Source organism: Mchenga conophoros, linkage group LG7, assembly GCF_057382185.1.
Source record: "Mchenga conophoros isolate Kocher_MC1m ecotype Shallow Benthic linkage group LG7, M_conophoros_male_GT1.1, whole genome shotgun sequence".
Taxonomy (NCBI): Eukaryota; Metazoa; Chordata; class Actinopteri; order Cichliformes; family Cichlidae; genus Mchenga; species Mchenga conophoros.
The window spans coordinates 24,716,032-24,742,908 of NC_140532.1; the positions used below are offsets into that span (position 1 = coordinate 24,716,032).

The window sequence follows — 26,877 nt, forward strand, 5'->3', positions numbered from 1 at the left end:
GCGTGCTTGTTATTTTTGTCTGCTTCCACTTGTCTTTGCACTAGGATGATGTCGGCGTAAATGTGCAGTCATATTCGTTGTGTTCCGACTAGTGCTGTCAGCGTTAATCTCGTTGAAATAACATCACGCCACAACACGGCAAATCTTCGTTAACGAGCTACCACGGATCGCCCATTGCGTGGGGCTGGACGGCCAACACGTTAACGAGCTAACTGCGCTAATGCACTAATTCCCACCAATGTAATTGAGCATTGCGTGGCACATCATACATACTGTTTTACTTTTGTCCATGACGCGCTTACCTTCAGGGTCATACGTCACATGAAAACCCAAATAGTTCCAAACGCCGTACCGGAAACCCGATCTGTACCCCGCATGCGCAAATCTTACATCACTTCCTCTCTTTGCCAACATTGCGACATTCAATATATTTGAATGATACGGTTAGCGCCCAGTTAGCTCCTAGCATTTCTCAACAGCTCTGCCTCCTTTTTGACTACCGGGACATTTAAACAATGGATAATCCGTATCCGCAACAAATTTTTGCTTTTCTCCTCAACAGAGAGCGTTCCCCGATTGAACAACAGCGCCGCAAAATAAGAAGAATGGTGCCTAATGACAGAGTCAATAATACAGACTTTATAATATGTCACGTGAAGATTCAGCAGCCAGATGAAGTGTTTACTGGCAATTGACAGTGATAGCGGACATTATGATCACTTTTCCAACAATCCTCTCCACACAGACAAGCATAAACACACTCGATTATCACTAAATCTGTTAGGAGGTGGTGGGTAGGTGTACTGTTGTTGTTTGGGTTTTGTTTTCCTTTTGGTTATAGGTAGGCGAGGCGGGGCTTGATGGCATTCCAACACACCTGCGACGCATCGGACGTCATCAGTGAGCGCTTTTAGGGAGCAGAGTCACGGACGTCTGGTGTCGGAGTATTATCGCTGTCACAAGTGGTAACGAGTTAGCACAGGCTGCATCTGTTGATTTTACGCTGTGGAGCTGTATGTTTTAAAGGATCCACGTTTCGCCTACTTTTCTTTGTCTTAGCCTGTTCCATCACCTGCCCGCCTACCTAGGATTTTGTGTTGGCTATTCTGGATCCGCGACGGAGTGCTACGTACCATCAGGCGGCGATCACCGCAGCGGCTGTGGTTTGGGTGGTCAAGTAAGCTCTCCAACTCTCTCCGTCCACTTGTGTTTAACGTTCGGCTATCAACGGTATGCCATAAACCCTGTTTTGTTCCCTGTTGTCAGGTAGCTCCGGTGCGTCTGCTACCTACCTGTATGCTTCGGCTCCATCTCATCGCCTCGGTGTTTTCCTGCTGGCACATTTTTATTTATCACTGTATATAGCCCCTTTCCCTTGTAAATATTTCCCCTTACTTGTGTATATATAAAACTTGCATCACCAACTATTCTGCGTCCGTGTGTGTTTCTGCCACGTAATCCATCTGTGTAATCCAGCTAACCTAACAAAATCAAATTTAACACACGTTTGTAATGACGCTAATTCAGTTTAAAATAGGGTTCATTCGCTCAGTCAGCAGGTGGCGGTATCCTCGTACACTGGGGACTACACTGCCATTAAACGAACAGAAGAAGAAGAAAACCCCTGCACATGCGCGGTACGGATCGGGTAGACCCGATTTGTACAGTCCGACTTTACACATGCGCAGTAAGGATCGGGAGTCCCGATCTGTCACTATCTTTTTTTTTTTTTGTTTTTGTCTACATTATATTAAATGTTTCATTATCGGAAACATTTTAAGAGATACTTGTTATTCTTAATATCTTAACAGATACTCTGACTGACCTGTAACTATCGTAAAATGCTTCGACCGGAAGTAGACACCTTTCGCGCATGCGGTGTACCGATCGGGTTTCCGGTACGGATCGGGTAGCGACAAGGTTCAATTTGCCATGTTGCAAGGAGAGCTTAACTTCTGTCTCACTAGCTTGCCCTGCACTCAGTGAATCTGCGTCCGACTACTCCGCCTAGGCTGCACTGTTGAGCGCAGATCCACTGAGCCGCTCAACACAGACAGCATCGTCAGAAGGAAAGTTGATAAAATAAATTAAAAATTTTGTATTGTTCGATACATATGCGTACCAAACCGAAAGCACTGTATCGAACGGTTCAATATCGATACGAGTATTGTTGCACCCCTATTCATTACATTGTTTGGTGGAACTGTCTGAATATTAGTGCGAATTAAGTGAGCAAACTATGGCTTTTATCTAACTCCCTGGAGAAGGCTTGCTGTGATGGAAGGGCTTTTTCCAGAGGGTGCACCATAAATGGAAAAGTGGAGGCAGTGGAGCTGTGGGTTTCAGACAGGTGGTGGAGGCACAGCTGGAGATGATTCAGATTGTAAATAAAGAACCCGAAATCTGCCAGGTTCACTTTTCCATTCTGAACACTCAAAGCTCTTTACACAACTTTCCTCATTCACCAATGCACTTTTTTTCTATGCTCTAAATACTTTCTAACATTCACACGCATTCATACTCTGATGCATCAGAGAGCAACTTGGGGTTGGTATCTTGCCTGTGGATATGTGGCAGACTGGGATCGAACCCCCAGACTTCTGATTAGTAGGTGGCCTGCTCTACCTGAGCTATAACCACCCCCTGAAGCATGATGCCTTGTTGTGAGGAGAGAAGACCCAATTGTATTCACCAAGTTGAGCTCTGTGTCTGGAGAGGGCTCTCCTGACTGAGTCTTTTTCTGCCATCTTTGTGGCCAAACTGTTCTGTCAGGCTTTTGACTCCTGGATACAAATACAGGACACAAATGTAAAAATGTAACAGTTTGGGGGGGTTTCTTTGCTAGCTTGGAGCAAAACAGAGGTTTATCCAAGGAGGTTATTTCAGAGTTGAGCTGTTGGAAGAGCAGGCAGGATATCCACAGATTTCCTTCAAAAGTCCACAGATGCTGTTACAGGATTCTCCATAAGCACAACAATCTACCATCCACTGAGGGATTTCTTCAGCCAATTACTCACAGGTAAGTCAATTGCCAATTGCAGTGTTGGGAAGGTTACTTTTAAAATGTATTCCATTACAGAATACAGAATACATTCCCCAAAATGTATTCTGTAACGTATTCCGTTATGTTACTCAATGAGAGTAACGTATTCTGAATACTTTGGATTACTTAATATATTATCATGCTTTTTACAACTACGTGAATGTACTATTGCTGTGATTTATTACTATTACTGAAGGTCCGCGGCTCCGAACCGTAGTAAAGGGACCTCTGGCTAATACCGTGGGTTCCGTGTTGGGCTCGTAGCCGAAAAATAGTTTTACTTTGTTGTGTGGGTCAACTTTGCTTGCAAGAGACAGAGAGAGGCGTTGAAAGGCTGTTCCAACGGAACTTATTGATTCGGAGGAAAACACGAACACAGTGTACAGTAGAGTCTTAATAGCATACTTACAACTGGGCTCGTCAGGCACTCTTCTTGGCTGAAGTGGTTATTATTATATTTACATGCTTCCAGCTCCCGTTTCTGCTCGATGACAGCTCGTACTTTTCCACTCGCCTTTTTCTCCCTCCTCGCGCTCACAGACACATAACGAGTATGGCAGTCCATTCTCCCAGCAGCACGGACTACACTGCCCATGAGGCTACATTAGAGCCATACCTGTAGCTTAGCACAACAACAAAAAGGCGCTCTCTCACCCAGGAAACACGCAGAGAGAGAGCGTCACCCTGTAACCGTGGCAACCGTAACGCTGCCGCCTGGAACAACAGAACATCACAGCTGTCAAACAAAACCCAAACACTCCTGACCCACCACATTATGAAACAGGAAAGTACCGCCGTGTAATCCATTTATTTCATCAAAGTAACTCTATTCTAAATACCACCTTTTTAAACGGTAACTGTACAGTTACTCATATTTTGTATTTTAAATACGTAACGGCGGTACATGTATTCCGTTACTCCCCAACACTGGCCAATTGTTTCCAGGTGTGTCACGGTGGAGGTCGAGAACCACGACAGAAACTGTTGCCAGACATAAAGACATGAGTAGTTTTTACTTGTTTACAGCAAAATTGCTGAGCTGGAATTAGAAATAGAGCATGTTTGAGTTCAGTAATGTAAAGCACAATAATGCTTGAAATAATTTTAGTAAGCAAAAAACAAAGGCAATATGTGTAGCAATTCATATATAATTTACCGATAACAATATAATAACAAAATTCTATGATATTTTAGCCAGAGCTTGCCATCAGAGAAAGGTTCTCTGTTATCTTCAATTGACTTAGTTTTGCCATATTCAGTGGCACACGATTATATGAGTTGGACATCATGCTGGCACAAAGCAAATATTTTAAAAAGTCATCACACAATCATTAGAACGTTTGAACAATTGAGCCAATATTTATAATATCTTGCTCTTGGACAGAACATTTGCATCCTTATTAGGCTGCTGCATAAAAGTCTTGTTACAGTATCATCATACCATTGGAATCCAAACTGTAATACAAACCAAAGATAATAGCTTCCTCTGCTACTCTTTCATAAACTCACATACTCTCATGTCAACACTGTCCTCCCATCCTGCTTTGCCCTCCACCTAGCCAGCCCCTCCCCTTGCTGAATGCTTGTCTGTCAAAACTGTCCACTGTGTGTTAATCCAGTAGGATTGTGTTGTTGTATTGTCACAGTGCCAGGAGCCAGGGGTCACTTTGATTGCTCTGAATGCTCAGCATCCCTCTGTTTTGCCTGATGTGTTTCTGCTTTGCTGTCTGACACTGTCATGACCTAGATTTTTTTTTTTTGTCCCTCTGTTTAAATTCCAGGCCAAGGTCTCCAAACAAGGCATGTTGTTGTTTAGTTTGCCCACCAATAGGCAGGATCCAGCACCTGCCCATTAACAAATGAGATGCAAAGTGCAGGCAGTCAACAGTTTAGCTTTCTACTGTAGTACAGCCCCATTTTCAAAGAAGTAGGTAAAATGTGTGTAAAGTGTGTAAAATGTAAATAAAAACAGTATGCAATGATTTGTAAATTTCATTAACCCATTTTTATTCACAACAGAAAATAGAAAACTAGTATGAAATCAGTGCGAGGGCTTCAGAACACTTCCAGAAAACTTTGTCTAAAAGGAAACAGACCATCCAACTTGTTTTCACTGGTTAAAGGCTGTTTTCACTCTAAAGGCTGCATCTCTGATGGCACTAGTTCCTATGGAATTGGAATTGGAAGCTCTAACATCTGAAAAGTCATACAGGTTTTAGAGCAACATATACTCCCTTCCAGACAACATCTTTTTCAGCAACACAATGTTAAACTCCGTCCTGCATCTCTTACAACAGCATTGTTTCATAGTAGAAGAGTTCGGGTGCTGATACTTTCCTCAACTATAAAAAACAGAGAAGAAGACCCAGGACTGTTGAGCAGCTAGAATCATCAATCACACAGGAATGTCTCATTGCAGCACTGTTGGACACTGTCCCTCTCCCAACAGTCCTGCAACTGATGTAGAAAAGTACCTGTTATGTTAATGAAACTTCATTACCCAGCATTCCTTGTTCAGTCATGTGATTGCATCCTCTCCTAGGCTAACAGAAGCAGGGAGCTGTTTGGGAGTTAGGAATAGCCCATCCTTTATTTGTTAAGGCTGGTGTGCATCACCTGTGTTTGAGGCAGCTTATGTAGACCTTTTGTCCTTATTTATATTATAATGTGTTTTGTTCCTGTTTGCAAAAACTACAGCATACCTATCCTTCATATACTATCACATTGAACATATATGCAATAATTTCTATTTCTTTTGTTTACCCCTTTAAAAATCACATAATCCATGCTATCACAGCACGATCCGTCAATTTTCCAATGACCTTCAGAAATCTTTGGTTTGTTAACTGAGGCTGCGGTTAAGTGACTGTAGAGGAGAGTCCACCACAGTCAGCACTCTTTAGTCTTCTTTGGTCATCAAGTGACTCCTGCAATAGTAATCCTTTTTCCACAACAAAGAAGAGGGTGGAGTAGGTATTTGGACAAAAAAGTTCCACTTCTCTTTGGTAAGAGTGGTGTCGATTAATTGCAGGTATAAGACTCAGTAGGACACAAAACACTACCAAACTTCAATATTGCCAACACTGTGGTTTACTTTGGATTTGGCTTTAATACACTTTGGTATAATTCTGTCTTCAGTTTGTCTTCTATATATACACCTGTATATAATATACCTTTCTATTATCGCCACTACTGTCTGACATTTATTGGTAAATAACACATTTTTCTGTATTTTTTTCCCAGCCCACTCCAGAGCATGTTTTGTTTTCTCTAGCAGTTTAGAAGGCACTTGTAATAATCTTGTTCTTACAGGACTTTAGCTGATTGCATCCTTGGAAAAGAAAAATACTTAGAGCATCTTTTTTTTTTAGAGATAAGTGCATAGGAGAGATTAAACAATCAAATCTGTCTCAGTTTCTGCTTCTGCTTCTGAAAGCTCATTGGTAGATGTACAATGCTACCACTGATACAGTAGCGTAATTTCATGTCTTTCATATCCTGAATATTAACATTTAGTTGGGTTTAAATGTTTCTTTTCCCAAACATTCAGATATTTTCACGGTTGAAGATATAACAAACTGAACACACTGAACTGTTTAAGAAAACTGTCATGTTTACTAACTCCAGAAAACACAAGTGTGTAAACAGACTGCACTTTTCTGCTTTGGTCAATTTGTCTCTTTAATGCAAGTGCTTTCTAACTAATATTCACACACATTCATACACTGATGGACGCATTGGAGAGCAACTTGGTTAATATCTAGCTGTTTGGCATGCAGACTAGAGCAGCCAGGGATTGAACCATACAATTAGTAGATGACTTGTTTTCCTTCTTGAGCTACTACCACCCTCTTGTCCTATTATGATTTGATAACCATATCTTCATATTTTAACTGCAGTTTAGCAGCATCACAAGCATCACAAAATGACTCAAAGTTAACCCCTAACCAACTTTCTGAAGTTGTTGTCACGGTTTGCCGGGGCAAGCCGTGTGAATAATAATGGATCCAACTGCAGGCTGCTGAAGTGGAGGGTGAGTTTATTTGCAACTAAAAGGTACAACAGACAGGGTGGCGAGGAACAAAACGGTGAAAACTCTAAACTGGGAAAACTAAATAAAACACTAACCGGAATACAAACGTGACATGCAGGGAGAATGACCAGAGAATCAACACAGAAGGGTGGAAGGGAAATAACACAGATGAACCAGCAGCTACCATGACAGAAGACACAACTTAAATACACCCAGAGAACACAGGGAGATTACACGCAGGTGGGGAACACAGCTGGGAGTGATTATCGTGACGAGACTAGGGAGGCAAACTGAAAACACTCACATAAGACGCAGACCTTCACAATAAAACAGGAAACACATACACGCAATGACATAACACACCAACTAAACACAGACTGGGGGACACAGAACATAGGAACATGAACAGAAGAATACAAACACCCAAGGTAACCAAAACCACAGAATACTAATAGACTAAACATAAACACGGAGTCGCAGACTCCGGACCATGACAGTTGTAAAACTTTTGTCTTCAGAAGCGAATTCTTCTCCAACCGCCTGAGGAGAATGTCTTCCTGTTGTTGTTCCTCTTTAGACATCTGAAGACCTGCAGTTATTCTAACAATGTTGGCTGGTGGGTTCAGAGCATGAAAGAGTCAGAGGGCAATAAATCTATGCAGACCAAAAACCAAAAGAGAAAATATGTGGTAAATCAGCTCAACAGGTGGAACATTGTGCTCAACAATAATAACCAGGCTTTGTACATTACAAATTATTGTGGCAATAAACATCTCGGTGTACCTTTCCAAAATAAAAGGCCTGGAGCAAAGCAGACATGGAATGTAGGTGGATGCATTTCCCAAAGCATCGCTGTTTGTTTTGGAAAAACTTCACAAATAACAAACCTTTTATATATATAAATATGAGTTTTGGGGCTGTGAGAAGAAAAGCCTTGCAGGCTGTGTAATAATCGCACTCAATCACATGTCTATAAAAGGCTAGTTTGTTTAGCCAGTAATTAACCCTGAGGACTGTTGGGACTCAATGGCTCATGATACAAGTCCAGTAAAGTGCACAGTGGCGTCTCTCATTGCTAAAATGTTGAAATGCTCCAGGGAAGTGACTTTGGGCTTGTTGTGTCTCCTCTGCTCCACGCTGCGCTGACTTCCGTACGGGGCGGGGTGCCACTGAGTCCGGCGCACAGCTCACAGCGCACCGTCACCAGCCGCTCTCCCTGCACCGTCTCCCGGCCTGACTTGACAAAATGGGTTTAGAGAAGGAGAAATTGGATACCAGCATAATTATGGACGAAGATGAGTTCAACAGATCGATAGAGCCCATTCTATCGAACAAGGGGAAAGTGTATACAGCGTCACCCGACAGAGATCCAAACGATATCAACCCACATCTGAAGGTAAAGTCTGTGCGATGTGTTGGGTGATACTTTGAAATTGAAACTACAAAAGGTGAAGGCTGTCCAGATGAATTATTTGTATAGCCTATTGCACTATTATTGGATGGTTTTTGTAGTCCAGCAAGATTGTTAATCTGCAGTATGAATACCTGGAAGTCGCTGCCTGCGCATTAATCCATCACATTCAAACACTTTCCTGCCTCTGTTTACTTATTATGTTTTTATTGCTTGCCCTATGACTTTTGTGACCTAACAGGTGGGCTTTGAAGATGTCATCGCGGAGCCCATTTCCACACACAGTTTTGACAGAGTGTGGATTGGAAGCCACGCCACCTTTGAGCTGGTCAAATTCGGTTTTTACCGCCTGTTGACTACTCTGCTTGCTGTGCCTGTGGCTTTCATCCTGGGGATAGTGTTTGGAGTGCTCAGCTGTGTTCACATCTGGTAAGGAGTTGTTCTCAGGCAGCAAGGTCCCGATGTTGTGCTAAACAGTATTTTCAGACAACAATATGTGAACACACAAATGATCCCACTGTAACAAGTTAATGTTGAGAAGCAGTGAACTTACAGTAGATTAGTAGAATATTTGTAGAGAAGACATCTTAATTCATAAAGATTAACTAGTATGCAAAATATCAACATTTCCAAGAGCGTTACGTTAATTATTACCTTATTCTGTTTACCTTGTTTAGATCATCGCATCAACATTATGAACTCCTGCGGCTTTCCACTATATTTGTTCTGTTCTTTAGGCAAACATTGACACAGGTTATTTTTACAGTCAACATCATATCCAGTGTGGCATTGAAACATTATGTCAGCAATTTGTTCTTATATTTGGAAAATTATGTCATGCTTATGTCAGCTCTATATGTCTGCAGCACCCAGGTGCTGCTAGGTTTTTAGCGCTCATGAGCTTCAACCAAAACCCAAAGAGTCTATTTGATGAAACAACATTTTATGTGGAGTAATGAACACCTTATGGAAAGTTGTGAGGAACATTGAGTTCCCCTAGTAGTGATGGAAAAAATGTCCTATGTCCCATGTCAGTTAGAGGGTGCTCTAGCAGCATTTGGAGCCTGTTTTCAGAGCAGAGTGGGACATTCTTTAGATGTGCACGGAGCACTGTAGAGTAATTTGTACATGACCTTTCACCTAACTGAGCTCTCTTGGGGCTTATAAGCTTAAGAGAAAGTCAGGCACAGGTAGGCATCACCAGAACAGGGCAGTGTATCAGGAGACCATACACAGGGGGTGTTAGTCCAAGGGAGGAAATAGCTTCACAATACACTGAAACAAACTTCAAAATGCAGTATGATGACCATCTTTCATCTTTTTCCTAGACAGGACCTATAAACTTTTTTAACAGCTGAGACAATAACAAGAGCAACTGTTCTGGCAACACAAATTAGTTTAAAACAGAAATCTGTGATGAAACCTCCATGCCTAGAAAAGTGACCCTCTGACCTTCTTCCTCCAGGGTGGTGATGCCTATGATCCAGAGCTTCATGATGCTCTTACCGTCTATCCACATTGTGTGGAGGAGTCTGACGGACATTCTCGTAACACCGCTTTTCCACAGTATGGGGAAAATCTTGTCCTCCATTCAAGTCAAGGCTACAGAAAACTGAAACTTCTGTCCCTGGGGAGAAAGAAATGTGCCGGGGGGACTGGAGTCAGTGACGAAAGAGTGACTGAAGCAAGTCGGATACATCAACTCTAAGTGAAATATGATATCCTGGTGGATGTTATTGCAAAGTAATATTCTGTAGATTTTTTTTTTTTTTTTTTTGAAAAATGTGGCCATGAGGGCTAAGTTTGTCAAACATATAATCTGATCTGCTTTTTCTCAGAACACATCAAATGAATGGTTTGAAACAGCAAAAGCACACCTGTGTTCAGTCTGAGCGAAACAAGGTTAAAACATTAGAAAATTAGAAATTTAAGATATGCTATGAACATATTTCACTAACCCTTTTCAGTGTATCAAGCAAAGACACAAAGCAAATAACATGACTTGCAAATAAGCAAATCTGCACATGCAGTCATCTAATGAAACCCTCATATATTTGCAGACAGCTTGTGTGCACCACCCAAAATGGAGTTGTTTTGCTGATTGTGACCAAAAGATGTTTGTCATTCCATTCCTTTGTGGGTGGCGGAGTTGTAAAAATTGTTGCTGTTCAACCTAACATATTGCTGACTTGCTAAGAGATGTAATATTTTTGATTTTTTATCTATATATATTGTGTATATTATTAAGCATTCAGCTGGAAGTTTAATGTAATGAACCGAATAGTTTGCTCAAGAGCAGTTTATTGGAATATTAAGCGCTATGAAGCAGCTTGTTGCACATTTGCAGCCTTATTTTACTGTATCAGCAATAATAATGGGCATTTGCTTATGTATGGAGCATACAGTTATTTAATTATGTTATATAAACAGGATTGTAGATCATTTTAGAAGGGCCTTTCTAATTTATTATTTATGGGACAACTAGTTCTTGATTGACAGACACTGACATCAAAAGACTTTACTACAGTGTGATGAAGGAGTTCCGTATTTCATTCTACTGAAGCCTTGGTTGAGCTGAGTGAGACTGTGGTACATGCATTTTGGATAAGCTCTGTTTACTGCAGCACAGCAGCTTAGTGAGCTGGGATTTGGAATACTTCTACAGCTGGAATTCATTTAAAAAATGACATGATTTTTACCATTTTGGAGTGGTTTTGATAAATGTTTAATTTGAAATATAAGCTTGCACAGCTCCTACTTGCAATGATCTGCACAGTCCAAAGTTTAAAATGTGTTATTGAGAGCATCAGTGCAGCAGTCAGGTCTGCGTGTCAGGTACATGCTTATATGTCTGTTTGCTTTTGTACTGTTTTCACTGTGCACTTCTGTCAAGTGCAAACCCACCTTAGACACTCACGGTCTAAAACCAAACTTTGGTATAGTTCGCACATCCCTTCTCATTCCCAGACCGTCAAAAGAAATTATTTCTGTCAAAGCCACTGACAGAACTGAACAACATATGTTCATTCCAGTAATGAGATGGTTGTTACATTTCCTCTTCTTTAGAAATCTGTGACTACTTTTGTAACAACATACAGGGAAGCACAGTGGGTAGCACTGTTGCATCGCTGCAAGAGATATGAATTTGCTGGCCAGCTGTGGCCTTTCTGTATGCAGTTTGCATGATCTCTTTGTGCCTGCGTGGGTTCTCTCCAGGTGCCCGGCATCCTCCCACAGCCCAAAGACATGCATGATGAGTTGCTTAGTGGTTCTAGATTGGTTGTAGGTTTGAATAAGCCTGGATGACTGTATGTCTCTATGCTAGCTCTGGGGTGGACTGGTGATTTATAGGATGTACTCTGCCTCCCACTCTATGACAGCTGGGATAGACTCCAGAACCTTTCCACCCTGCAGTGGATGGATGGATGGATTATCACACTGAAAATTCAAAATAGCCTTTAAGGTTTTGCATCAGCTCTCATAAAAATACCTGATTAGGATTCCAACTAAGGAAACGCTAGGTTATTTGCTGCCATTTGGACTGATCTTCAGAGCTTTAGTTTATAATCTTACACTACCAAGCAGTGAGTGATGGGTATACATTTCCAGCTATACCTCCTGTTTGGTGCCTCGGGATGAGAATGTATATGTTGTTGCTTGGTTAGTTGCTTTTACTGTTTGAAGTCTGAAAAACTTGACAGCAAGCTAAAACGCCTGTATACCTCTCACATACTGTATTATCTCACTGTTGTGGCTCATGTTATAAACAGATGCTACATCCAGGTGACACTGACCAACATTTCCACATATTTGAGTTTCTGCAGTCCTTTGTAGTCTTGTAACAAATATCAGAATTTTTAAGTAGATGCTATAGTTTCATTAGAAGCTAGTCGCTAACGTTGTAGTCTCTTGTTGGAGATAGTAAAATGGGTTCATCCGAAAGGGACACACAACAAAAGTTAAACTTGTTCAGTGCAATTAAGTTTATAGTAGATCACAATTCAGATTTTTCAAGGAAGATGAATCAGTTGAAATAAAAGCTACATTGGCATGTACTGGTGGTTGCACTGCTGGCTAACCTGCTGAACATTTAAATCAAAAAGCTGAACGCTGTATGATGCAATGCTTTGTTTCAATGCATTTTGTTGGGCTTTGTGGTCAGCTCTCGGATGACCATTAAAGTAGAGTTGTACAACTGAAGGTGGAAGACAGTTGTGTGCAGCAGCAGCATGAAACCACAACATTTTATCTGGGCTTTTTAGTCTAGCGCAGGCTATATATTCATTAAAGACAAAAAGGTTATAATACTGTAAGGTATTCACTTGTCACTAAAGTAAAACTACTTAAACTACTTTACTTTTAACAGTAATGATGCTACTTTTATGAGTTTGATTTTAATTTTTGTAGTTACTGTTTTACACAACATTGACACATTTTGGAATGAAACTCTTATTTTAACAATAAATATGTCCTTCATGACAAAAATAAAGATCTTTTTTTTCCTTAAGGTAATTCTTCTGTGTGTGGTTTCTTCTTTCTGTCACAGTAGATGAGTGTGGTTTTGATGTGCAGGTGAGTGCCAAAATAGTCTCATAAATCACTTTGCTGAGATTTCATAACACACTTTCCTATACAAAGATGAGCTGTGCATTGATGGAACATGACCTGAGGCTTTAGCTGTTAGATTTGCACGCCTGCGTGGCATTAACACTCATAATGCTACACAGAAGTTTTTTGTTTGTTTGTTTTATGAAGAGTAGTCTCTTATCCAGACATTCATGATGTTCCCCTTTGACCAAATGAAGAGACTCAAACACAGTTCTCTCTTGAACTCTGTCCATCTAAAGCTGAGTTTTCAAATTATAAAATATTTTGAGGTGCAAGTTGAGCTGTTGTGTCTGGCATTTCTCTTTTTGTCTGATAAATAGCTTCAGCTAGCCAATCACAGCCCAGCCTGAAACACAACGCTGTATTATTGTATAATTACAAGGAAATTAAAGGAACGTCTGAATGCAGTGAAATTTTTTCTGGCGTGTTCCAGCAACCAGTGCCAGAAACAAGCCAAAGAGTTTCTTCGCTTTGACCTTTTGACCTCCAACTCTTGTTCTTTGTGGATTAAATCAACCCAGAACATAAGCAGTGTAAAGACAGATAAGCACTGATGCTCATATCCACAACTACAACCACTTATTGCATTTGTCTGGACTCTGGAAGGAAGCTAGAGCACCCAGAAGAAAATCCACAGGGACATATGGAGTTGAACATGCATACTGCACACAGAAAAGCCCCACCTGGCTGTTGGATTTGAACCCAGGACCTTCTTGCTCTGAGGTAATGGTGCTAAGCACCACACTGCTGTTGCTGCCCTATGCATATCATGCAATGTAAAAAATTTCATTTCATATATGTTTAAAAAAGCAATAATTTAAAAAATGATCCTGCATTAACCTGATACCCTTATGGCTGTTTATTCTCCTATCACAGTTAACTCCGTCCTGATACTCAACAATGTCTATTAGTATTGTTTCCACTTAATTTTGCGCAAATGCAAATTATAATAAGTTTGCTTGTAATTTCTAAGCAATTGACACTAATGTGTACTGAATCCAGTTCCTATTCCATATCCTCATGACTTTTTACCAAATGTTACTTAAATTTGCTAATATTTTCCACAGTGTTAGTAGCAGATTGTGTAAGCTTCTCTTCCAGGCTTCAGCAAAGTAACATCTTTGTTTGAAGCAGGTGCTCATTTGGTTATTTTGATCTCACTTCAGTGCCACACCCAGTGGACTCAAGGAGGCTAACCAGGTGTTTATTCATAGAATAGCTTTCTAAAAAAGAAAAAGAAAAAGCATTACAGTACTTCATAATAAATGAAAGCAAGAAGAAAAATGATGCCTACACAAGACTTGTTCTTTTGCAGAGACAATGAAGCAAAATGCAAACAACTGAAGTCTACAAAACCTTCATTGGTGCACTCTTTTATCTTAACATTATGCGCTAAGGAAACATTAGTGCTTCAGGTTTTTAAAAACAATTTTATTTGGTGTCTTGTATGACATTATACGTCTGCACTTTACTGTAATTGTATTAAACTGGAACCAACACAGTCCTGTATCCCTACATGGCGCCATGTTCAAACGTGTCCACTTGAACTCATTCCACTTGAATTTATTGAAGAAGTTTATACACCTGCTCATTGAAATGTTGAGGAAAACAATCAAATTGTCACTGGTGAGTTTGGTCAAAGCTATTTATTCACTTCCATACAGATTTGAGCATTTATGCATTACTTTTAGCCTTTTCAACAATTTAGACATATACTTATACTATTTAACCTCTAAATGCATTTTAAACATTTCTGTAATATTTTCTTTTTTTTTTTTCTTTTTTTTTTTGTGTCCCGTTTGGATCTTTAGCCATCAGAATTGTTGTCTTAAGGCCAAGAAAGATGCCAAGCGGATTTATTTTACCAAGTGGATCATCATGGCCTTGCCATATTGGTCCATTTGATTGACCTTTATTATAATTATGAATTTATTTTATTTTCAGTTGCTACAAATGGGACAGACATGACTGGGGGATTCTGAAATATTTTCAGCTTACAGTATATATTTGTCATGGTTCCAGCGTTTTGAGTTTTGGCATGTTTTGAGTTTTCTGTGAGTTTGTTTTGTTTTGGATTTTGTTCTTGCATCCAGTCCTTTCAGCATAATGTTTCCTTGTGCTTCTTAGTTTCCCTTTCTTTCCAGTCTGTGTTTCTCATAAGATTATGTCATCTTTTGTTATCATCTTTTGTGTTCCCTTTCTCCTCAGTCAGTCATGTCTCTGCAGTTATCTCCTGCCGCTGTGTGAAGTTCACATGTGTTGGTCTCAGTGTTTGTTGCTTCCTGCTTTATTCTGATTGTCACTCATCTCCTGTAGGTTGTGTTAGTTAAGCTTCCCATTGTCTCCTTAGATTCAATTCAGCTGTGTTTCCTGGTGTTTCCTATCTCCGTAATTACCTGGTGTGTAAGTTGCCTGGCTTTCCCTTTGTCTTCTGCCAAACTGTGTGTTTCTTTCTCCTGTGTCTCAAAGTTAGGTTTCTCCCTTTGTTCATTCCTCGTGTTATGATTCTCAGCAATAAAGCCACACAGCAATATTTTCTCAGCTATTATGTTCAACTAATAATTATTCAGTAATGGTTAGGTCTTGTAATAATTCATCAATAGCTTTTAGCCTTTAGTTTTAATCATTCATCACTTTACCTACTTCCACTGTGTGGAGATACTATTAGCTATTACTGTTATTAATACAATTGTTTAATTACGAGAAAATATTCATCCATTTTTCCCAATTACTCATCTACTTTAATCATTTTTGCCTCCCTTGTTTATAGATAACTTTCAATGAATTAAAAATGGTTTTAATTTTTATTAATTTGTATTATTTTCTTTCTTGCTCCTTAAGTTCATTCATGTTGCTATCACAAACAAATGCACACCAGTTTTGTTTGTAATAGTTTATTGGCGCTACAATCATCAATAAACAATTGAAATGAAGTTCCTGGAGATAGAGTAGATAGCAAAGTGTTTAAATTAAATAACAGAATAATTACAGGATAAAGATAGTAAATGAATAGCCCAGAGTTAATAAGAAATAAGGTGCTCCTCAAAATAAACAGCAAAGAGGAGTTACTCTTCCTTGAACTGAGATAAGCTTTCACACTGAGGAAGGCAAGAGCTGACATCTCTGTGCATGTTGCTCTAAAACTAAAAGCAAATGAGAGCTTTGAAAAATGTAAAAACAACTTCATCATTGTGCCAATCCGTTTCTTTTATTGACACGCCAGTGAGACGCACCTAAAATTTGTTTCTATTGCAGTCCCTCTGGCTGAAAACAGCAAGGTGCCAGCTGGCGTCTCTCCACGATGAGCTGACACAAGAATGTAAACAGACCAGAGTGGCCAGCACGACTTCAAAACCTGATGAAGCTGACACCTTGAAAAACTGGGTTCACTAACCAAAATATAAATGTGATCTTATGAAGCAGCTGATGACAGGCGTGACTTTAGATGTGCTGAAATAGCTGAACTACATATTTCTTTCTTCCCTCTATCCATTATAACCACTTGGATTTTTCCCCGTAGGCTAAGGTATGGCAAGTGTCCACACCTTGCCAGGTTCAATTAACTCCCACGTTTCACTGAACAAAAAACTTATTATACTCTGCTGTGATCCCTAAATATGAAATTCCATGCCGGCTACAAACACCCTTTCAGTCTGAGATCACGTCAGTCTCTCCTCCAGCCGAGCAGGTTCCAGGGTGGCTCTCCTGTCTGCTCACTGGTGACTCCCCAGCTGCGCTCTGCGGTATCCGAGGAAACACTGGAGGTTTCCCCGTACGCGCTTGTCCACTGAATTTTAGTCACGTCCAACAAAAAGGGCAGGAATAACTTCACTATACAGGACTCTGAGAGAAAGACCCCGTCCTCCCAGTTTGCATCCACGCCTCCCTCTCTGCTTCCTATATTATCTTTTTTTTGTCTGTTTCAACGTGCTAATCTCTCCAAACGTGAGGACAGCATGACAGGAGGACCGAAGGACGGCGAGACAGAAGAGGTACAGTATAGCTCTCAGCTGTAGTTCTTTTAATTTGTGGTTGTTTGTTTGTAGCTGACATTTACTTTTCTTACAGAAGCTGATTATCTCCCCCCCCCCCCCCCCCCCCCTCAAAAAAAGAGAAAAAAAAAGAAAAGAATGCGTTCACGAGGGGGAAATGAGTGCGCTATGTTTCTGTCCTTATCTTGCGCTCTGGCACCCAGTCATGAGCACTTCTCCCACACAGGCTAAGAGAATGCGAAGGTCGATGCAGTTTACATTAGAATGTGGGTGTGAGGATCTTACCTGTTAGGTCCTCTTTCAGCACAGTAACCGATTATTTACGCACAAACGTTTAAACTGTACATTTCCATGCGTTATACAAGGGGGAAACAAATCCATTTTTTTTACCGTAAAATTCTGAATTTCAGTCACAAATCTCCCCTGTCCTTTAATGCCAACTGAAGTCGTGTGGTGTGCGTAATAACATAAGGTGCTTGACTCGTAGGATTGAGGAGGCTCATAGAAGCCAAAGGGGTCTTTACGCATTTTAAATGAAGTTTTTGCATACGTAATGTGAACATATTACAAATGACATTGCAAATATAACTGAATTCGTGATTTTCTTTACTTTCTAAATATATATTTTTCGTGTAGGAAGAGTATTAATTGGAGATTCGTTCATATTTAAAAAATAACGCCTTTGCACGTTTCTTAAAAGTGTTTCCATTGCCATGGGTAGACAACACGTTGAATCAACTGTATGTCATGTTAACATACTGGATTAGTGTCTGGGTGGTGAGGACCCCTTGCGGCTGGATGAAGGGGTGTGGTACTTTACTTTCTATTCACTTAAACCCATCCCTGTTTGTGGGGAAGCCTGGTAACTTGCAGCTCCAGTCGCTCTCTCTCTCAGCGCGCTACACACTATTCCTTCTCCTCTTCACCCTCTTCTCCTTCTGTCTCCCCCGGCTCTTTGCAGGAGTTTCTACATTCGCCGTTTATCCGAAAACAAGGGAACATATATAAACCCAACAACAAAGACATGGACAACGACAGTCTGAACGAGAAAACGATGGAGGATGTCCACACCAAAGAGATCGACCTGGTCAACCGGGATCCCAAACACATAAACGACGACGTTGTTAAGGTGAGTTAAACTTCAAAGACTGGTAACTTCTGAACTTTATGTTTTCGTCCATGGCAACCGAAACCACCTGTTCCCGAGTTTACACAGGGTTTACCTGTATCACAGGCGCTGCAAACTGAAATAATCTCTAATAAACGATGTCCATTTTATTTCTATGAGCTGTCAAACAAGTTATCTGCGCGTCGGACACGCATGCAGTTTTGCGCACCTTTGCTATGCGCCGTGTCAGTGTTACCACTCAGTGTCTTCCCCTATTAGGAAGAAGCTTTGCAAACGTATTAAAGATCATTGAGCTGCAGCGATACAATGGCATGCAGTCCCCTTGTGTGGAGTGGGCTTGAAACGTGAACGTCCCAACTTCGCTCCAACAGAGGAAATATAACCTATTTCCTGTTGTTGGAACACACATTTCCCACAGTCCTCGCTGCACACGCCTGTCTAATGGGAAAGTAAAATTCTGTCCATAACAGAGAAGTCTCGCCGGATAAATACTCAGTACTTATTTTTGTTAAAAGCACAGGGAGAGATGTTATAGCGGCAAAGGAGTGGTGCGCTGCAAGCCACCTGATTCATCTGTGTGGGAGAGAGGAGCAGCAGCCGTGTGCGCCCGGCTGTGCTCCTCTCCAGCTGGTGCATCTGGCTACATCAGAGTGGGGTCAAGCAGCTCCCTGCGTGTTCAGGAAGGGTCAGATCTTTGAAATGCCTGAACTCTGCCTTGTTAAAACAGGGAAACACCCAAGTGGGCGATTAGTATGAGGGGATCCCTCACCACTCCTTATCCTCCCTTCTTTCCTCCCATTCTGCCACTGCCCCCTCCGTTTCCTCCCCGCATGCCTATAGTTGCGTCAGAGGAGTGAGTCCATTTGTTTCTTTTTGTTGGCAAATACAAGGTTTTCAGTAGAAATGAGTGCCTGTCGCTGCTGATGTAACTAATCAGACCATAACTACTGAATATAACCTTTCTCTTTAAAGAATATATAAATGTGGTAAAGTTTCATCCCCTGCCAAATTGACTGATGAAAACATACTGACAGAGCATTTTGATTAAAACAACCATAATACACATATACAAGGAATCCATTAAAAATGTTGTGCTCATTTAATTTTCTGTTATTACATGACACTCGTTTCACATACAACCTGCCCAAAAAGTACATTTTGTCTTCTATTTCTCGTTAAATATTTGAAAACACTTCGTTTTTATGGAGTTTATCACTGTCTGAGAGGCATGTGTGTTACTGCCAGTTTGTGCATTTTTCCCATATGACGCACAAGTCTATATAAAATGTGCCATGAACACGATGAATTCACATGTTTGTATGAAAACACTTTTACAAAATATTTGTTGCTGGGTTTGGAAAGAAAAAGACTCTCATTCTCTAGTTTTCCTGTTTGCTGCTTCTATCCCAACTTCTTCCACCACTCTCTGGCTGCTCTCTCCCTGCTCTCTTCCATTGTGACAGTGAGTCAGACTCTCCTTCCAGTCTCAGAATAGAATGCAGCTTCACGATTGTCCCACCCCTCGCTAATCAAGCCAACAGACTGCTGCTGAAATGACCTGACAACACATGTGCATACACTGTAAAAATGAACATGCTATAGGCAGCGTTTAACGTAAGACGCCTGAAACCGTTCAGCTTTTAACTAGCAGTAGTAAACATCTATTGGTAGTAATAGATGTTTACTAATAATACAACGTAAACTGATAGTAATACTTAATACCTTGTCTTCTTGCGACATAGAGACAGTATCAGAATCCTTCTTTGTAATAAATTATACTTAAAAAAAAGACTTTCATATTGAGTTAATAAATCCCAACAGAGAAGCCTCTGGGTATATTTTATAACGAGAGGCCCTTAGGTACTCATTGCCTCCCTCTGGATTTTGAGAGTAAACACTGATAAGTTTGTACAGTGTGCTGTATACAGCAGCTCTGAGGTGCTTTGAGGTCAGTGAAACAGCTCAGCCAAGTGGAAGCGTGCATTCAGTATGCCCCGATGAAACACACAAGCAGGGAATCCCTTCCAGCGACGCTCGCTCTGCAATCCACCATGACCACACGCAACCCTCAAATGCCGGACTACCATATAAATCTGTAAAGCACGCATTCAAACACACTGCTTAGATAGCACACAGACGCAAACACAGAAACACTGCATTCTTATAATCAAAGGTGCACTCCTGTTGCTGCTGCAGCTGGCCTCAATCACCTGGCCACATCAAACAAGTTCCATTACTGCCATGCGTTTGGAGTTTCTCCTGCAATGATTTTTTTTTTTCCATTTGGAGGAGTTGTGGGATTTTATATGGGAGAGGAGGAGCTTAGGCCCAGCAACGAGAAGACTGAAAATGCCCCCAGTGGAGAAAGTTTTTTAGAGGGAGTTGTGAAAAGTTTGAGCTCTGGCAGCAGATCTGAAGTCTCTATGGTAAAACTGAAAGGAATGAAACACTCCCACTAGGACTGCAAAGTCTATTTTTGGTCCACTCTTAGTGGTATTTTTACTTATCTGCCTCATTCTGGGATTTTTAGTTGATTACAGATGCCTCTGGGTATGGGATCTTGTTGTATGTAAAGCTCACATGTCCTGCTTTGATAATGTCTGTGCTTTTTATTAGCCTGCGCACTCCGCTGTGGGCTGAGACATCAGGCGCTATTAAAACCTTTTTGAACTCAGTGTAGATTTGTTTCCGTGCAAATGGCATGCAAATTTAACAAAGCGTGTAGAGCTATGACAATAAATACATGCAAAAGATTCCGTTTTATTTTTACTCGTGTGGCGCCAAATAATAGCAATAATCATTCCAAGACACTTTTATATTGTGGTATAAGCTTGTGTTTTGATCCAAAACAAGTCGTGTGTAAATCATTGTGTTCTGCCACCTAAAATCAAACACACTGACCACTAAAACCCTGCAAATAGTTCTGTAGAGCACTACACTCTGACCTTCTTCTCCTGGAGCCCACTTTGTCTATTCAAGCATAGTCGACAGCCTTAAGACAGAGCTCCAGAAATAGAACATGACCTTATTTACTCAATAATACAGTTGCCTTGCTGACTGGTCACACACTGGTCTCGAGACGCTATTGTTTCATATCAAACTTCTCAATGGAGGGCCCCTTTTTTAATTTAGCACAAAAGTGATATTTTCTTAATGTGACTTGCTTATTTGCTTATTGAACTAATGTTCTTCATTCAGGAACTGCTAATCCCTAATCCTTCTTTAAACATGTAAATAATTAGATTAAACTGCCTAACATAACTGGATAACAGATGTTTTCTATAAGGGATGCCCATATCACTTTTGGACAGTCGGAATTCAAACAGCATTCTTGCCAAAATCCCACTTAACACTCGAGTGGCTTACAAAGGAAGCCTCTCCTGAATTACAGCAACGGTAGTAATGATAACTTTCCTCAGAATTGCAAATGAATAACAATACTTTAAAAAAAAAGAAGAAGAAGAAAAAACCCAGGAAAAACACCAAAGAGCACCGTTTTATGTCAGGAACTCCCCACCACCCTGCTGTGGTTGTTTGTGCCTCTCTGAAGAAGGCTCTCATTTAGTCTCAAAGTTCTGGAAACTGGCGCCGAGTTGGCCCACTTTAAAATTTGTAGCTGTGGAAAAATTAAATGGACGGCGGGCTGGTTTTGTGGCTGCAGTCAGTTTTATATTATAAGGCTGTAGTGAGCTTCGCCAGTTGGTGTTGTGAGAGACGCTTTGTGCTGCTTTCAGGATAAAAGAATTGGACTTACAAGCTGATGTTTCAAGGCAAGAAAAAAAGGCTGGATGTGAGGAGTCCTTTTGCTAGGACTGTAAAAAATATTACATTCACCCCAACATAAAGAATAACAGCATGGCATGAAGTCCTAAGACACTCACTGTTATGGACTTAGGTGACTGGTATGTGATTTGGAGCCGTGCATTATATTACAGATTTCTGATGTATGGATGCTGTTGCAAAATTAGAATCTTCAATCCAGTTTATTTTTTCCAGATTTTATATAAAAGTTGCACTCTGGTTGCTGTTATCACATTATTTGTAATACAAAATATTACATAATATTAAATCACTTGGAACATTCTTATTATATTGGCGAATCTTAACCGATTGCTGACAGTCTGCAAATTTACATTACATGTAACATAATAATGGCAAGAAAAGGGAAGATTAAAAGCAAAGTGAAAATATTAAAAAGATTTTTGAGGATAAATATTTTCAAGTTGACTGGTAGAAAATAGAAGGAAGGAGTTGCAGGAGAGCTATTTTTTAGATCTAAATTTCTATTTCATGCTACTTTAAACAGGAGACAAAGAAATGCATTATTTATTTAGCTTATACCAGTATAGCTCTCTAACTTTCTATATGTATTTTTTTAAATCTAAAAATTACCAGAAGGTTATATATTGTCAGCTCTGGATTAAGGGCAGTTACATATACTATTGCTATTATCAATAAATATCCCTATAGAGTAATAAATACACTGCAGAAAATCTGTATCACTTTTTAGTAAGATCTGAAAGTGGTCAAGGTCAGACAGTTTGTGTAAGCAGGAGTCACATCTTCCAGATGGTGCATCTCCTAGGAATGAAGCACTTCACTTTTCCATTTCATTGTTAGTGTAACACTAGATATTATCTGCTTGACTTATTGGTATTGCAGCTATTAGCCCTCAGTAGCCCAACTACTTTGACATGACACAGTCTCCAAGTAACTGTAAAATAAATATTGATTTGGGGCTCAGAGGCCTAGGAAGAGGCTGACCGGGAGAGGAAGGTAGGTTGAATAAGCACTGAGATGCCACTTTTCCCTCCATTCTTTAAACACCAGCAATCAGCCTGTGCACACTTGCATTGAGTTTCCTATTAAAAAGAAACCTAACAGGAGATGGAGGATGTAGCAGAAGCCCAACAGCCCAACAGTTCATCTACCAGTAACATTTCCTATTTTTTCTGTGTGTCCGGTCATTTCCAATGTAGGAGGCACGGGAGAAAAAAGCCCCTGGGATGATTTTCAGAAATTGAAGCTGATACCAGAGATAGCATTTGTGCAGTCAGTGTATTGGGTGGGGCAGATGCTGGATTGCGTACCAGTCCCTGCTAGGAGAGGTATAAATCTTGTCAAGAATCCCACCCTCCAACTCTGCGAAGCTGACATATTAACAGGGAGTGAAGTTGATTTGTGTGGAAATAATGAGCTTGGATTTGACAGCGTTAAAGTTTCCATAGTGGTTTCATTTGCGCCATATCAGAACTCTTGTGAAACTCTGTTGGCAGGGGATGAAGGTATTTAACAAGTCAGAGTGTTGAGTTTCAGCTGAATGCAGTGCTGATATGTTTTTCTGTGTCTTAAAATTCCATTTTTCACACAGGGATAGTTCACCGAAAGCTTTGTATTCTCATACAAAGTTTTTACCAGCAATTTCTAACTCGTCTACTTTCATCTTCCTTAGGTTGAATTTGAAGATGTGATTGCAGAACCCGCAGGGACCTACAGCTTCGACGGTGTGTGGAAAGCCAGCTTCACAACCTTCACTGTCACCAAGTACTGGTGCTACCGCCTGCTGACGGCACTGGTGGGCATTCCCTTGGCGTTGATCTGGGGAATTTTCTTTGCCATCCTGTCCTTCCTGCACATCTGGGCCGTGGTGCCGTGTGTCAAGAGCTACCTGATCGAGATCCACTGCGTCAGCCGCGTCTTCTCTATCTGCGTGCACACCTTCTGCGACCCGTTCTTCGAGGCCATGGGCAAGTGCCTGAGCAGCATCCGAGTCAGGATGACCAAGGAGGTGTAGCATCCCAAATCAGGAGGAGGATTCAAAAGAGGGCCAGAAGAATGGGCGCAATGGAGATGGGAGGGGAGTCAGAACAACAACCAAAAAAACCGAAAGAAGACGAAGAAAATAAATGGAAAATGTGTTGAGACTTTTCCAGAGTGGGGTGGGGGCTGGGTGGTTGTTTAGAGGTAAAGGGGTGCTGTGACATGGCACCTAACCCCACCTTTTTCTAACAGCTGTTTTCTCCTGTTTTTTCTTTTTCTGTCTACGTTAGTATTTTTTTTTATTTTTCACTGTTAAGTTTGTCAAGCAGGCAGCCAAGCTCCATATGTTGTTATTAATTTTGCTCCATCATGTAAATTCCTTCCATTCTTACTCTTTGTAGAGAGCCTTTCAAACGGATCGATCCGTGCAAAGAAGGGACGTCAGCATCTGCTGTAACCTCTCACGCTCGTGTTTGTTTTTTGGAGCCGTAGGGCAGAGTAGGATAGTCGGGAGGGGGGGGGGGGATGCTGGGGTTGCATACGTTCAAACAGGGAGAACGAGTGAACGCTGCCAAATTCTGTCTGACTCAGCAAAAAAGAACAACCACACAGATCCAGCAGCACAGAAGCACCCCTCCCTATGCCCCACACGCCCACTAAAGTGACCTCCCACCCCTCCCCTCTTTGCCCTGCTTTCCAGCAGTCTGACACACTGAACCTGCCCCCGTTTCTGCATGTACCTGCACCGCCATGCCAGCAGCTCACCGTCCACCGCGCCCGTGACACAGCCTGACTGAAGCTATCTGCATCTTCGCTCACTCGCTCTCTACACCAGCTTTTTGCTTCGCCTCTGCCTCAAATGAATTTTCTCAAGTCTGACAGAGAATGTCTGAACCTTACAGAACCTGATTTGATTTTTTACTCTTTTGTTAGTTTTGTTTTGTAAGACAAATTTAGACTTTTTATTTTTCATTCAGGCTCCACGTTTTATCATCATAGCTCCATAGTGAATGAGGTTTTTTTCTCTACACTATGAAAATGAAGAACTTGAGGAGGCTTGATTACAGTGCCATTGTTTTGATATCCTGTATGTACTGTGTGGGTGTTTATTCATAAGACAAGACTTCCAAAATGATTCCAGTGCACTAATCTATAGAAAAGTATTGGTAGTGAACAGCACTAATGAAAGTCTCCATGTTCCTCCATTTCCTAATACAGCAGAGTGCAAGCAGTTAATTTTGCACACTGGAGATTAACGCTGTGCAGTGAGGAGCTCGTGTGGAGATGTTCACATATTGTGGTACTTAGGTTAATGCATTGGAATAAAGACAATGTTTGGTGAAATGTGCCCACTCCCCATTTCGGTTTGCTTTTTTTTGTTTTTTTTGTCTACAGTTTTGTTATGTGGCCTTGCTTCTTGACTGTGGACACAATGCTAAATTGCATTAAAACGACACCTCCCACCCCAGGATGGGTGAATTTGTGGATGGGTGAGAATGGGGTGGAGAGAGGGTTGTGTTTAACTGAGACACTAAGCTCGCTTTGACTATATCACCTTTAGTCTACCTGCTGTTTTTTCACAGGGATGATAATATCAAATCGAGATGTTTTTTTAAAGCTCTGAAGGTGATATTTTTGTATAAGAAATGATTTTTTTTTCTTCCTTGCTTTTACTGTACCATATCACGCTGTGCACATTAAAATTTAATATAATCCGTTGTGCATTTGTTTATGTTTTATTACCTACAGTTTTACAAGCATGGATAAAGTGATCACTAGCATGTGCTTCCCCATGAAAGTCAGAACCTAACAGTGGGCTGCTTGTTCTTTTATACTTGTGATATTGAGTCATAGCAAATCTAATTGTGTAATGATTCACAGTAGATACTCGGTGACTGGTTTCATTGATGTGCAGTGCAGAAACCAGCCAGCTGGGATTACTTTTGTGGAAAAAAAATACATACAGTAAGAATGAAGCTGGAGTGAGAGCGGAACAGAAAAATCATTTCCAGCAGCAGTGCCCTGCAAACCCTCTCTAGTATTTATTTGTATCTCTGTCTCTGTAAATAAGGTCTAATGCCTCCAGTGTTGCCCATAAGCTGTTTTTCTCCAAGAGCCTGGCACACCATTTCCATGGTTACTTGGAAAACAAATAAAGTGTTGAGCAAAGCTCGTGAGACTTGAGTCCACTCTCTTAAATGTATTCAAGTTAATTTACAGTAAGCAAGCACATAATTATGCTGCCCGAGGCAGACCTGGATTCACACTTTAAACAGTATTGTTCAGCAGTTACATCTGAGGAATGAAGTCATGTTAACTTAACAGTGGTTCATTGTTTTAATATGTTTTAAGTTATTTTTAAACATGAAATTAATATTAAAAAAAGGAATCACTGATGAGCTGCTTAATGCTGCTAACAGCTCTATAATATTGCATCACAAAAGTATGTGGGCAAACAAACAAACATTACATGCCATGAATCTGCTGCTTTTAAAGCCTGTTTTCTACTTCCAGCACATCTTAGAACTCAGCTGCAGGGATTCAGCCACAACACTGGAGAAATAAGCCCCAGAGATGCTGGATGGAGTTAGGTCAGGGGTTTTCATCTTTCACTCTGTCAGGTTTTTCCACACCAAACTTGGAAGCCGTTTCTTTGTGGGCCTTTTTTTTGGGCACAGGGCCACTGTCCTATTGACAGACCTAAGACCTAACAGACCTAAGACCTAAGCTAAATCATGTTCCAAGCTGGATGTACATTAATGTCTTGAATAACACTGACAGAAAAAGTATTAGGTTATCATATTAGAGTTATGGAGAAAGCTAGATCCCCTTCATGAACCCCAGTAGAGTCGTGCCTTGTCCTTCACTTGTTAGGTAAACATGCAAATCATTACATTATTT

The 26,877-nt window shown here is 40.7% G+C and overlaps 2 protein-coding genes across 2 annotated transcripts; both read left to right on the plus strand.

Annotated features, from left to right (window-relative positions):
* Positions 1-8,236: 8,236 nt before the first annotated feature.
* On the plus strand, positions 8,237-12,993 carry cav2 (caveolin 2). Its single transcript, XM_085283037.1, has 3 exons — positions 8,237-8,472; positions 8,729-8,916; positions 9,953-12,993. Exons 1-3 carry the CDS (start codon positions 8,323-8,325, stop codon positions 10,101-10,103), a joined length of 489 nt encoding a protein of 162 aa, XP_085139163.1. The 5' UTR covers positions 8,237-8,322; the 3' UTR covers positions 10,104-12,993.
* A 3,773-nt stretch (positions 12,994-16,766) lies between these two features.
* Positions 16,767-25,691, plus strand: cav1 (caveolin 1). Its single transcript, XM_085283038.1, has 3 exons — positions 16,767-17,087; positions 18,049-18,216; positions 23,669-25,691. Exons 1-3 carry the CDS (start codon positions 17,052-17,054, stop codon positions 24,008-24,010), a joined length of 546 nt encoding a protein of 181 aa, XP_085139164.1. The 5' UTR covers positions 16,767-17,051; the 3' UTR covers positions 24,011-25,691.
* Positions 25,692-26,877: the final 1,186 nt, after the last annotated feature.

What these genes read in the sequence shown, in the direction of transcription:
- cav2 (XM_085283037.1), top strand. Translation starts at nt 8,323, where the DNA reads ATGGGTTTAGAGAAGGAGAAATTGGATACCAGCATAATTATGGACGAA. An exon ending in ATATCAACCCACATCTGAAG is followed by an intron (nt 8,473 to 8,728) that starts GTAAAGTCTGTG and finishes GTGACCTAACAG; the next exon opens with GTGGGCTTTGAAGATGTCAT. An exon ending in CTCAGCTGTGTTCACATCTG is followed by an intron (nt 8,917 to 9,952) that starts GTAAGGAGTTGT and finishes TTCTTCCTCCAG; the next exon opens with GGTGGTGATGCCTATGATCC.
- cav1 (XM_085283038.1), top strand. Translation starts at nt 17,052, where the DNA reads ATGACAGGAGGACCGAAGGACGGCGAGACAGAAGAG. An exon ending in AGGACGGCGAGACAGAAGAG is followed by an intron (nt 17,088 to 18,048) that starts GTACAGTATAGC and finishes GGCTCTTTGCAG; the next exon opens with GAGTTTCTACATTCGCCGTT. An exon ending in TAAACGACGACGTTGTTAAG is followed by an intron (nt 18,217 to 23,668) that starts GTGAGTTAAACT and finishes CATCTTCCTTAG; the next exon opens with GTTGAATTTGAAGATGTGAT.